This window comes from Manis pentadactyla, chromosome 11 (genome assembly GCF_030020395.1).
Source record: "Manis pentadactyla isolate mManPen7 chromosome 11, mManPen7.hap1, whole genome shotgun sequence".
In the NCBI taxonomy this organism is placed as follows: domain Eukaryota; kingdom Metazoa; phylum Chordata; class Mammalia; order Pholidota; family Manidae; genus Manis; species Manis pentadactyla.
This window is the reverse complement of record NC_080029.1, coordinates 2,393,218-2,406,449: the sequence shown is the minus strand read 5'-3', so window position 1 is coordinate 2,406,449 and position 13,232 is coordinate 2,393,218. Positions and strand designations below refer to the sequence as shown.

Here is a 13,232-nt window from a genome sequence, read left to right as displayed (position 1 = left end):
TTTTTCTCTCCCTTCTGTTTCTTCTTCCTTCACTCTTTATATGTTAGGTGTCATATTCTATACTCTTTCTGTATCCCTTGACTGACTTTGTGGGTAGCTGATTTAATTTTGCATTTTGTTAGTATTTAGCTGGTATACTTCCTTTGCTGACATTTTATTTTCTCTGGTGACAGCTATTTAGTCTTAGGCACACTTCCTTCTAGAGCAGTCCCTTTAAAATACACTGTAGAGATGGTTTGTGGGAGGTAAAATCCCTCATATTTTGCTTATCTGGAAATTATTTAATCTGTCCTTGAAATTGAAATGATAATCTTGCTGGGTAGAGTATTCTTGGTTCGAGGCCCTTCTGTTTCATTGCATTGAATATATCATGCCACTACCTTCTGGCCTGTAAGGTTTCTGATGAGAAGTGTAGTGATGGCCTTGTGCATTTTCCTTTGTAGGTGATCTTTTTTTCTCTCTCTAGCTGCTTTTAATACTCTCTCCTTGTCTTTGATCTTTGCAATTTTAATTATTGTATGTCTTGGTGTTGTCCTCCTTGGGTCCCTTGTGTGTGGGGGGGGTCTCTGGACTTCAATGGCTGAGAGCCTATTTCCTTCCCCAGATTGGAGAATTATTCAGCAATTATTTCTTCAAAGACACTTTGTATCCCTTTTTTCTCTCTCTTCTTCTTCTGGTAGCCCCATAATGCAAATATTGTTCCGTTTGGATTGGTCACACCGTTCTCTTAATATTCTTTCATTTCTAGAGTTTTCTAGAAATTGTTTTTTTTCTCTCTGTGCATCAGCTTCTCTGTATTCCTGTTCTCTGATTTCTATTCCATTAACCGTCTTCTCCACCTCATCTAATCTGCTTTTAAATCCATCCATTGTTTGTTTCATTTCCATTATCTCCCTCCTGAATTTGTCCCTTAGCTCTTGAATATTTTTCTGTAGCTCCATCAGCATACTTATGACTTTTATTTTGAATTCTTTTTTAGGCAGATTGGTAATTTCAGTCTCACTGAGCCCTCTTTCTGGTGTTTGAGAGATTTTGGATTGAACAAGGTTCTTCTGCCTTTTCATAGTCCTGGAGTGATGGGAGTGGTCGCTGGCCAGTGGCGTGGGTGTCACCTGGGAGGACAAAGTCCCTTCCTGCTTGCCGGTTGCCGTGCCTGTCTCCGCTGTCTGTGCTGGTAACTGTCCAGAGGGAGCAGACTGTGTTAATCCCCTAGCTGCTGTGGGCAGGGAGACCCTTGGGGTGGCCTAGGTTGATGGCAGGAGTTGCAGGCGAGTGCCGCCTATGTCTGCTGAGAGGACAAAGCCCTTTCGTGGCTTCCGGTCTCAGCGCCTGTCTCCACTGTCTGTGCCGGTTAACCACGTGCAGGAGCAGCCTCTGCATTAATCCTGTAAACTGCTGTGGGTGCAGGGACCCTCAGGATGGCCTAGGGCGATGGCAGGGGTCACAGGCGAGCAGCACAGGTTCTTCCATGAGAACAAAGCCCTTTCGTGCCTCCTGGACTCAGCGCCTGTCTCTGCTGTCTGTGCTGGTTAACTCTGCGCACGGAGCAGCCTCTGGGTTGATCCCCGAAGCTGCCGTGGGCAGGGTGGCCCTTGGCATGGCCCAGGGGGCTGGAGGTGAGCAGTGCAGGTTCTGCCGTGAGAACAAAGCTCTTTTTTGCCTCCAGGTCTCAGCACCCATTTCAGCTGTCTGTGCCTGTCAACATCTCGCAGGGAGTAGCCTCTGGGTCTGGGCGGGTTAGCTGTGCACAGGGAGAAGCCTCTGCGTTAAGCTGTGCAGTTGCTGTAGGCGGGGCTGCCCTCCGGGTGATCTGCAACAAAAGCAGGGACAGCCAGTTTGCCTGCAGGTGCTGGCGTGGATGAAGGAGCAGCAGGCTGCTTATCACAGTGAGGGGCCTCAGGGCTGCATTGCCAACCAGGGGGATAGGGTGCCTGAAGCTCCTGAAAGTTTGCAGCCTGCTGGGCTGCATGTGCCAGGACAATTTTGTCCACCTGTTCCTTCCCCGAAACCCTTTCCCCACTTAAAGAGTTTTAAGTGCCTGCTTTTCTTTTGTCCCAGGGCAGCCAGTTGTGGGAACCTGTTCACAGTCTTAGTCTCAGACTTTGCTTCTCAGGCCCTCCAATCTCTAGAGCACCGTGCAGTGTGGATCTGTGCTCCTGGGGTAGATTTCAACGACTGGGTATTTAGCAATCCTGTGCTTCTACTCCCTCCCTGCTCTCATTCTTTTCCTCCCACCCATGAGCTGGGATGGGGGGAGTGCTCAGATCCTGCCGGGTTGCGGCTTTTTACTTTACCCTTTTCCGTGAGATGTTGACTTCTCCCAGATGTAGACTGGCTGGTGTACTGTTACTTCTGGTCACTCTTTTAGGAATAGTTGTATTTGCTATATTTTCAAAATATGTGTGGTTTTGGGAGTATATTTCCACCACACTTCTTACACTGCCATCTTTTTTCTTCCCTCCTTAAACATATATTTACAGTGAAACATAGAAATTGTTGTTTGCAATGCAGTATTATGTGACTGGCGAATAAAACAGAAGAGACCCATCCTAAAATCTGGTATGTTGGAGAGAAATATTTAAGTAGAGGAATATAAGAAAGTCGATGGAGATTAAAGTGGGAATTCTGAAAAGGACATCTGTTGAGGGTTTCAGAGCTTGATGGCAAGCTTTCACTTTTAAATTGTTTTTCCTTTTTCCTTGACATGAATGTATTACAAAGTAGTTTTTTGGATAGAATCAGACTTGTTTGACCTATAGGTAGAGAGAGAGCAAGAAGAAAGAAGGGACATCTTCCTGAACAAAAACTTAGGAAAGAGAAAATGTTGAAGGAGGTTTCAAGTGTATGTGTGAGCTCTGAGAGAGAAGCCTGCCTTTAGCAAGAGGTAGTGCTGTGAAAGGTGGGCAGTGGGGCATGGTATCCTTTGAGCATGTGTGGGGAAAGAGGAAGCAACTGAATGTCTGTACATACAGAACTGTACACGAGGCATTTGTAACTTTAGTGCCTTTGAATTTAATATGGTTAGAGGTGTGTATCATTTGTTTCACCTTTATGGAGCATATTGAGTACTTTCTTCATCTGTTCAATAATTATTTATCAAGGGTCACACAATCTGGCTCTTTCTTTAAACACATTGTTTATAATTACTGTTAGCAGCATACTGTGGAAAGAAATGGGGAACTCAGATTCTCCTTGGATTTCTCACTAAGTAGTGCTGTGACTGTGAGTAAATCACAAAAATATTTTTATCTGGTAAATGGTAATATTAGCTGTTGTGATGGCTTCACCAGGTGTGGTAAGGATCAGATGTGCTGGTGCACTTAATAATAAATAGCATGTGGAGAAGTTAAGTTCTTTTTGACTGTAAGGCAGTTCTTTTAACTCCTGTTTTATATTACAGACACATATAGAAAATAACTCATTTCTTTCTGAGCACCCACTTCAACACTTGGTATTTTCCTTCTCAGCATTGTCTTGTTTTCCTCATAAATTTTTATCATGTGGGCAAATTCCTTTGAACTACTAGATGCATTAAGATTAAAAACTAAAGCAGTAATGTTTTGTTTCTTCAACTAGCAGCTCTTGAAACTTGGCAAGTACTATGTGTTCTCTCATTTCCTTATCTTTGTGTGTGTTGTAGCACATGTCACATGGAGATGGGCGACAAGAAGTTACGTCTCGCACTGGGCGCTCTGGAGCTCGGTGTAGAAACTCTATAGCTTCCTGTGCAGATGAACAACCTCACATTGGAAACTACAGACTGTTGAAAACAATCGGCAAGGGGAATTTTGCAAAAGTGAAATTGGCAAGACACATCCTTACAGGCAGAGAGGTAAATATGAATTATGCTTAATTTGTTATGACACTTGCTCTGTTTAGTTCCACATGAGAGAAGGAGGAAGAGAATATACATATTTGGGCTTATTTGTAAGCTAAGTGAGGTCTTTTTTTTTTAGAACAATAAAATTATATAAATTACTTAGGAGTTCTTTTGCTTTCCCATTTTTTCAAATGTTGTAAATATCAAGGGTTTGAATAATCTTTTGCCTTACTTGCAGTGGGGTTTGGGAGAGTGAGGACTTGATAATATGGGTGAAATGTTGTAACCACAATATTGCTCATATGAAACCTTAAAAAATGGGTAGCATTTCATACTTTTTCAGTAGTAAATGTATACCAAAACATCTACCACTACAGTAAAAATTGTTTTGAACTTCATGTGTACTTCATGGTACTTGCAAATCAGTAGTCTGTTTTTATAGACAAATACTTTTCTCATAATTTATGTTTGATCTGTTGTTGTGTAGGAAGGCACATGTTTTCCTACCTTTTGTGATACTGGCTTCCTGCTCAATCACATTTGTATTTATAAAAATACATCCATTGGCAGGCACAGTCGCAGGGGGGCCATCAGGTGAGAAATTGGGGACCAACAGAGGTGAGGCTTAGAACGTCACCCCCCCTGTTTTGAGAGAAATCTTCTGCATCCGTGGATGTTTTGTTGCCCTTGTCTAGCTTGGATTAATACTTAGTCTATAGGCACAGACCTAATCATCTACATTTGCCCTCTTACAGCACTAAATTATGTTTTCTACCTTTATCTTGCATCTACCTACCACTTCAGCATTTTATTAAAAATAATAATAATAATAATAATAAGGGAGAAATGTGGGATTCACATATAAATCAAGTATAAAAATCAAACGAATAATCATATCTGACTTGATTGTTTATAGTTCATGATGTGTGATCAAAACCGAAAGTTTCTGTGATATGACTGCCCTTGCACTGTTCACCATGTAAGAACTTGTTCGTTATGCTTCAGAAGATTGGAGACTGTTGAGAATTAGGCTTGGGTTGATTAATGATTGTGCATTGAGTCCCCTATACAGAATTTTATTGTTGTTAACAACCATTTGATCAATAAATATGAGAGATGCCCTCTCAAAAAAAAAAAAAAGTATATACATGTATACTAATGACTAAAATCTTGATGTAAATAATACATTGGAGCACAAAAGAGAGGCAGAAATATCCAACCTGAACAGGTCAAAGGAGATGGTATTTGATGTGGTCTTTAAAGATGAGTAGGATAAATACAAAGACTGTTTCATAAATGCACATGCCTTGTAGAGGGGCCATGCTAATCTTTCTCCGTATCATTCCAATTTTAGTATATGTGTTTCCGGCAAAAAAAATCATCAAAACTAGCTTGAGAATTTGGCTAATGTTCAAAGCAGTAAAAAGACCAATAAGAATATGTGAGATAAACATTATAATTTCTTGTTACCTATTTTCCATGGTGTATACAGATGGTTTATTATAAATTGTGCTTTTACATAATATAAAATATTGACCATTAGCCAATCTTAAAGTCCATTGCCATTGAGTATTAGCTTGATGCTGGACATTAGATTAGATTAGATTTGATTATAAAGACAGCAGTAGTGGATTTATTCTATCAAAAAACAGTCTCCGCCTTTTATTCCTATCATCCTCTTAAATTTGCAATATCCTGATTTCCTCTAACAGGTAATAGAAATAGGTATGTATTACTTTTTGTCAAATAAATTTAATGTAAAACATTCTCGTAAGAGGTAATATTTTTACTGTCTGGAATGGAAATAAATAATAGTGCAGAACAAAAAAAAAAAAACATCCATTGGAACTACTGAGTTGCAGCTACTGAGTCCTCTCTTGTACTTGTGCGGTACAGAACCTGTTTTGCTTATTTGACATATTTTATTGCATTTAGGTTTTTGTGCTGCTGTTCACTGTACCTGAAAATACACCTCACCCTTCTGTGTAGAGATCACTTCTGGGAAGTAGGTGTTGACAGACTCCCTGTTCCCTTTCCCCAGGCTTGGGACTCATATTTAAAAATCCTGATACTTCCCTTAGGTAGTGTGTTTTACATTATATTAGAATAGCTTGTCACCTGACTTCCCTCTCTAGTCTTTAAGGCAGGTGGCAGTATTTCACATAGTGCTTGGCACGTATTAGGTATTTAATAAATACTTATTGAATTAATACAATGATACTTCTGAAGAAGCTTTTTGAAGAAATGTTTTCCCTGTATCAGAGCCTTCTGATATGTGTGCCAAGATGGTGTTAACGGATGTGCTGTGGTATTGAATCCTGAAGCTGGTGGAGCAGGACCCTGGGTCATGCATTCTGCCAGCAAGCAGCCTCTGTGTGCTGCAGCGTGCTCTACAAATTAATATTCTCATTTTCTGTGTGTACTGGAACCTGAAGAAGATTGGGAGGTGCTGTTCTACATTAACTGAAGTCTTAAAGTAAAAATCATAACTAAAATTTTGCCTCTTCACATTTCATCTCGTTTTAGTGACAAATCCCCGGTTGGTGTTGTTGAGATGCATGGACTGTTTTTGAAATGTGTAAATATCAAGAATGGGTAGAGTTTTCCTTGCTGTTCTCCATCAGTACTTTTTGAAATAAGGAACATAACCAGCAGTCCTAGGTGGTTAGTTAAGCTAGTTTCTTTATGTGGGCAGATGGCGGGTTAGAAGAGGAATGGGACAGACAGGCCCTCTCTCCCTTTTTGCTTCACTAATATGGCTGAAATCTGGCTTACTATGCTTATATCTTATAAGTTTTCTTCTTTCCAGAAATGCTTGAATATGACTAGCATAGTAGCTTAGTTTAAATTGTTTTCCCTTTTTTTTTCAACTTTGAACAAAGCCATTTTACTCTTGTTTGTTTCCCCTTGTAGAGGTGTTATCTTGGTAGAAGCATAGCATTTCTGTATGGTTGGGATTTTTGTCACACTAGGTGTAGTGAAATGGGAGCAAGGGCATTGATTTGGAATGCCCAAGGGAATGATTATAATGAAGGCCTAGAAATTTAAGAAGTAACAACTTGAGGGAGAATCTCATAGACACTGAGAAGTGACTGGTGGCTACCATGGGGGAGGGTTTGGGGGTGGGTGGGTAAAACAGATGAAGGGGATAAAGAGACACAAAGTCTCAAATCAAAAGATAAGTCATGGGGACAAAAGCACAAGATAGAGAATATACAATAATTCTGTAACATCATTCTATGTTAACAGTAACTACACTAGTTGGGCTGAGCATTTAATAATGTGGATAACTGTTGAATCGTTATGTTATATACTTGAAACCAGTATAATATTGTATATCAACTACATACTTCAATAAAAAAAATATTGAGGGCAAAGACAGACGTAAGAAGGTGGTAGGATCAGTGATTAATATAGGTCCTGGTAACTTCAGATAGTTACTGGAGTTCTACGGTTGGGGGTTGGTGGGGTTGTGATTAGAGAGTGGGAAACTCAAAGACCTTGAAGGGTTTTCAGATATTGGTAGTTCCAGAGACTGTAACAATGCATGTGGCATAAGTATGTGACCTTTTTTTCCCTTTCTAGAAGCTTTTTTTAGACTCTTCTCACTTATTCTTTTTTTTTCTTAGTAAGATATCATTGCTATACAATCTTATGAAGGTTTCACATGAGCAACATTGTGGTTACAGCATTCACCCATGTTATCAAGTCCTCCCGCCCCCCACCCCACTGCAGTCACTGCATGAGCATAGTAAGGTGCTATAAAGTCATTACTTCTCTGCCATACTGCTTTCCCCATGACCTACCTGTATTATGTCTTTTCACTTATTATTATGTTCAGAATTATTCAAATTTCACAGTGCAGTGGGCAGGACTTGGTCTTCAGTCACTGTTCTTGGTGCTCATTGGACCCTTCTCAACATGGGACTTCTGTCTTTCAGTTCTACAGAATTGTCTCATTTTATTAAAATCTTCATTCTGTAGTTTTTATTAATCAGACACTGGAATTCTTGAAAAGAGCCTTGATTTTTTTTTTTAATCTGTTTTTTTATTGCTGTGTTTCTATTTCACTTTCTAGGAGATGTCTTTATCTTCCAGTCTTCCTTAAATTTGCATGCATATTCTGTTTTCTCTGGATTTTTTTCTTGGTATCCCTCTTCCATACAAAGACTTCCTTTGGAAACTGGTCATCTCTCATTGTCCGTTTGTATTTAAGGTTCAATGCACCTAAGAAGCTGATCAGAAGTTGGGGATGCATCGGATTGTTTGGCCACAGAGCTTTTCCTGTTGGGAGTTTTCCAGTGCTTTTATTGGAGGACTATGGATATCTGTGTCTTTAGCTCTCTTCTCTGGGACCATTCAGTTTCTCTAGATAAAAATCTGCCTGGGAGGAGCCGATAGTTCCACTCCTTCATGGCACTCTGACACTAATTCCCCTGCCTTTCATCTCCATGCCTTTCTCCTGTCCTCTGCTGGGCCCAATGACACTGAGTGCAGAACCTCGATCTCCAGGATAAATTTCTAAGAACCTTAAGCCTCTTAAGAACCAGGGGTTATTGGTTGGGTTGGGGAACAGCAGACATTATGTATATAGACTTTGACCTTGTAATTAGCCCTGCTGCCTTTGGTTCCCCAGGACCTCCAAGTGTGGCTCACTGGACCTCCAGAGCTCTTTCTGAGTTGTCCTGAGCAGATCACATTGTTTCTGGTTTTAGTTTCCTCTGCTCTGCTTTCTTTCAGAAAATTATTGAAATACCTTTCCCACTGTTGTCTTCTGAACTTGTGCTTTTTTGACTAGATGCCTTTACCGTCAGTCCTTCACATTTAACTGGAATGAGAGGAAAGGGGAAAGATTAAATCTTGAACCTCCTTTATCCTCTGCCTCTAAGTATTCAATAAATATTTGTTGTTGATTTTAAGAATGATAAAGCAGTAGTTCTTCATCATGGGATGTGCTAAATAAACTTCTTAAGACTTTAGATAAATGGTTATATATTTTAGTCACTTTGTCTGTGTGTGAAGACTATGTTAATAGCTTTTCAGAAACTTCAGAGACTGGAGAGAAAGAAAAGCCATCACAATGTTCTGAATACCATTTTTATTTTTGTCTCTTCTCCATATTCATATGTATGTTTTTTTCAGCATATTTTTTGGTCATGCATGTGTAACCTGGTTTCCCCTCAGAATTGCATCCTAAGCAATTGTCCATGTTGCTGCACAGTCACCATAATTGTAGGTCTCAGTGGCACTGCAATTCCATTGGTTAGAACAATAGTCTCGAAACTTTTTGTCTCAGAACTTCTTTAAACTTTTAAAATAGAGAGCTCCTCAAAAGCTTATTCATGTGGGTTACGTCTGTTGATACTTATTGTATTAGAAGTTAATGGTAAAAAATTTTAAATGTAAATTAATTCATTTAAAGAACAGACCCATTACTTGTTAATATAAATAACATTTTTACGAAAAATACTCTTTCCCAAAACGAATTACTGAGAAGAATGGCATTGTTTTAATCTTTTGCAGATCTCTTAATGTCTGCCTCAATAGAAGTTAGCTGGATTTTCATATCTGCTTCTGCATTAGAACTGTTTCAGTATTTTGTTTTGGTTGAAAGGTATGAAGCAAATCTGGCCTCACATGTAACTAGAAAAGAGAAGAGTATCTTAATACCCTTTTCAGATGAGTGCAGATATTCTTTGATACTATGCTAAAGCTCGACAAGTAGTAATTTCCTGGTGGGGGAAGGGACAGTGATTAACCACATGTTTATACGGAACAACTATAGTGACTGACAAAAAAGAGTTAATACTCAGAACAATTTGCTTCAACTGGAACTTAATAGTAGCAGATTTGGAAACAACCAAGCAGGGGGTGAAAGAGAGCCTTGATATTCTCATCACAGATAACTGGAAAGCATAAAGATACAATCGTAATTTTAGCACTAGTCTGGAGGTGGGGTATTTACAGTTAATGTGCAGGAAAAGAAAAAAGAGCCCACATAAACCCAATTTCTACAAACTAAAAATCACTTAATTACACAATTGTGGCACTTGTCTTAGTTTTAGTTAAATATACATAACATATGATTTACCATCTAGGCCATTTTTGTATGTACAGTTAAGTACATTTGCATTGTTGTGCAGCCACCACCAATATCCATCTCTAAAACAGATATAGTCAATGACATTGGTAAATTCCTGTTTACAAGTTTACCTACTACCTACAGTTTATCTGTAACCCAAACCAGTACTAGCAGTGCTTTTGCAGTCATTTTGCTGCACAAAGTTTGAGTTGCCCAATGTGTGTGTCCCCAGCTGAGATCCAACAAGGTGACACTCTGCCATGTTTCAGCTTTTATACCATAAACAAATGCCCTTTTTTGCAGTCTATTTAATCATTTTCCATGTTTTTGTGTGTTTTTTTTGGTGATTTCGCTGTTTAAAATGGCCCCCAAGTGTAGGGCTGAAGTACTAGCTTGTGCTCCTTAGTGCAAGGCTGTGATGATGTGCCTTATAGAGAAAATGACATTTGTTAGATAAGCATCATTCAGGCATGAGTTAGATAGTTCATGCTGTTGGCCAAGATTTCATGTTAATCAGTAAACAATACATAGTAAGTGAGGTGTCCTTAAACAGAAACACATATAAAACAAGGTTATATATTGATCAGTTGAAGAAAATATTATGACCAGGGGCTCATAGGAACCTGACCTTGTATTTCCCCTAGGAGCAGTGGTTTCAGTGATCACTAATTGAGTGTTCACAGTGACTTTAGAGAACATAATTACTGTGAATAATGAAAATCAACTGTCTCTGTTTTAGAAAGACAAGGCTTAGTTATTGCTGGTGTTTTCCCCTAAACAACAGATAGATGGTGAAGAGTATTAGAAAAAATCATAGCCTTTCCTCATATGTCTCATGATTTTTGATTTTCTATTAATGTTTTCAAAAGCAGAGCATTAAGAGGCAAATTGAGAGCTGTCTGCCTGGGATTGGGTATATAGAAGGTGGTGGTCAAGTGCCCAGCTTAGAAATTCATGGTGGCTAGAAGGAAAGTTGGTTTTTATACTGGGACCTTCCACTTGAACAGCCCAGAGTTACTTTCTCTGGTGAGTTAAATTTTCCTGTATCGTACCCTTCTTTGAGCACTCTCTAGACTTGTATGTGCCCTGCTACATGTGCCTAAGATTTTGATCTCCCAGAAATTGTGTAGAATCACTTGTTTACTGGTGGCACCTCTTTAATTTTCTTTGCCGTTCTTAGTCACTCTATTCTTTAATTCTGTCAGGTGGGTGAAAAGAGAAATACATGTGGTCAGTATGCTGTTTTTGACCAAATGTCCTCATTATGGTTATGAAAAACTTTTCAAGTTACATATTACACAATTTAAAGAGTCAAAGCTTATTTAAAAACAATAATAGCATCCCCTGGACTTTCCCCATTTCCTAATCTTCCAGGATGGCCACTTTCAGTCTTTTCAACTCATACTTTAGATTTTACTTTTGTATCTTTAATAATATGCCTTTATTCTTATTTATTTTTCAGTTTTAGGTATTATCTATTGACTTTCCATTATGGTGTTTCAGAGTCATCATTGCCTTTTTAAGAAATAAACTCTTTATTGAAATATAGCACACATCCAGAAAAAGTAGCCAAATCCTATGTACAGCTTGATAAATTATCACAAAGTAAACACATCTGCATAACCATGACCCAGGGCAAAAATATGCTGTGACCTGAATCCCAGAAGCTTCCCTTCTACTTCAAAATCACTTCACTATCCTTCCTCTGCAAGGACACCACTGTTCTGCCTTCAACATCTTAGGTTATTTTTGGTTTTGTTTTCTTAACATTATACTAATGGAATCATACAGTATATATTATTTTGTGCCTCCCTCTTTTATTCCACTTGATGCTTGTAAGATTTCCCATGTTGTTGTGTATCACTGGGTTTTAGTTTGAAGTTTTATTTTGAAGCCACCTGTTGTAGTTGTTTGGCTTGATCTACATTACTGTGGGCTGATTTTTGTCCCCCAAGTGTGTCATATGTTAAAGCCCTAACCCCTAGTATGACTGTATTTGGAGGTAGGACCTTTGTGGAAGTAATTAGGTTAGATTAGGTCATAAGGGCAGGGCCGTAATCCAGTAGGATTAGCATCCTTATAAGAAGACACACTAGAGAGCTTGCGCTCTCTCTCTCTGCCATGTAAGGACAGGGAGAAAGTGGCTGTCTGCAAGCCAGGAGGAGAGGCCTCCCAAACTGTGAGAAAGTAAACTTCTCTTGTTTAAGCCCCTTAGTCTACTTTTTGTTGTAGAAGCCCTGGCTAACACGCATTCTTCTAGGCTACTGTGTCCTCTTATTAAAGGGTGTGGAATATTTTTTTACCTGTTCTTTTAGTGGGTTTGGGTGCTTTAACACCTGTCAGGAGCAGGATGTTAGGATCTTTGGACCATCAGTAAATTGAAAGGGCTTGAAATATAAGGATTTTTCTCTACTGGGTATTTGCTATAAGATTGTTGGGCCCTTTTGGTTGAGGAATGGTGGGGAAGCCCTCCTCATGTATGAGCTCTCTGTATCCCCATTTTGTAATTTTCCACTTTGTTTCTGGCATCAGGGTGAATAAGTGGAATTTCCCAGAACTTACACAGCAAGTGACAGGGACACTCCTCTCCTCTTTCCTCACCTTGTGAGCTGTCTTGGACTTTTGCTGTGTGTACCCACAAGCAAAAAAAAAACATAAAAAATTCACGACCTTGGGAATGAGTAGGTAGGTGGTCTTCACTCCGGTCTCCATCTTTCTGAGGCATCTAGTGGTGCCCCACAGTTGTCTCCTCTTTTGATAACCTCAAGTTCTCAGCTCTCCTCCAGTCTCCAGTTCTGGGCCAAGGTTATTTTGGTAGTTGAGTTATCCCAGCAGGGAGCTGGAAGGAAGAGGGTAGTTTAGGAGCTTCCCGGTCAGGCTTCACCGTCACACATACACACATCGTACACACATTGGTTAAATGACAATGTCTCACTCTGTGGACACTTGTTTTCTGATAAAATGACTCTTCTACAGTTTGACTTAGCTGAATGCAAAATATTTTGAGCTCCTGTTTATGTTTTAGATACTATGTGAACAGCAGTACTTAAAAATGAAAATATATCAGAATAGAATCTTTATAATAGGCAGATATTGAGCAGAACCAGAAGAAACGAGTGGTCAGGAGACTAGAAACCAGATCTCAGAAGACCACAAAGAAGAGGACCTGGAAAGGCAGCATAGTTGATGGATTTGGCCATGAGGAGAAAGAAAATAGAATGGTGGCCAGAAAAGAACTGTATTGTTAAAGAAAGGGATTTACTTTGAAAATTGAGGAATCCAAGTATACCACACAAAATTACTAATAAAAGTAAAGTTAGAGGAAAATTA

At 39.3% G+C, this 13,232-nt stretch overlaps 1 protein-coding gene and 1 non-coding gene across 15 annotated transcripts in view; one reads left to right on the top strand and one right to left on the bottom strand.

Annotated features, from left to right (window-relative positions):
- The window catches only part of MARK3 (microtubule affinity regulating kinase 3), an 87,888-nt gene that overhangs the window by 7,237 nt on the left and 67,419 nt on the right, over positions 1–13,232 (top strand). For all 14 annotated transcript variants that reach the window (XM_036882511.2, XM_036882509.2, XM_036882507.2 and 11 more), the window contains exon 2: positions 3,641–3,832. In XM_036882511.2, the coding sequence (XP_036738406.2) occupies positions 3,641–3,832 (192 nt within the window). The remainder of the gene's footprint in view (positions 1–3,640; positions 3,833–13,232) is intronic.
- Positions 5,095–5,196, bottom strand: LOC118910942 (U6 spliceosomal RNA). Its single transcript, XR_005024259.1, has one exon. It is a non-coding gene; the product is annotated as a U6 spliceosomal RNA (small nuclear RNA).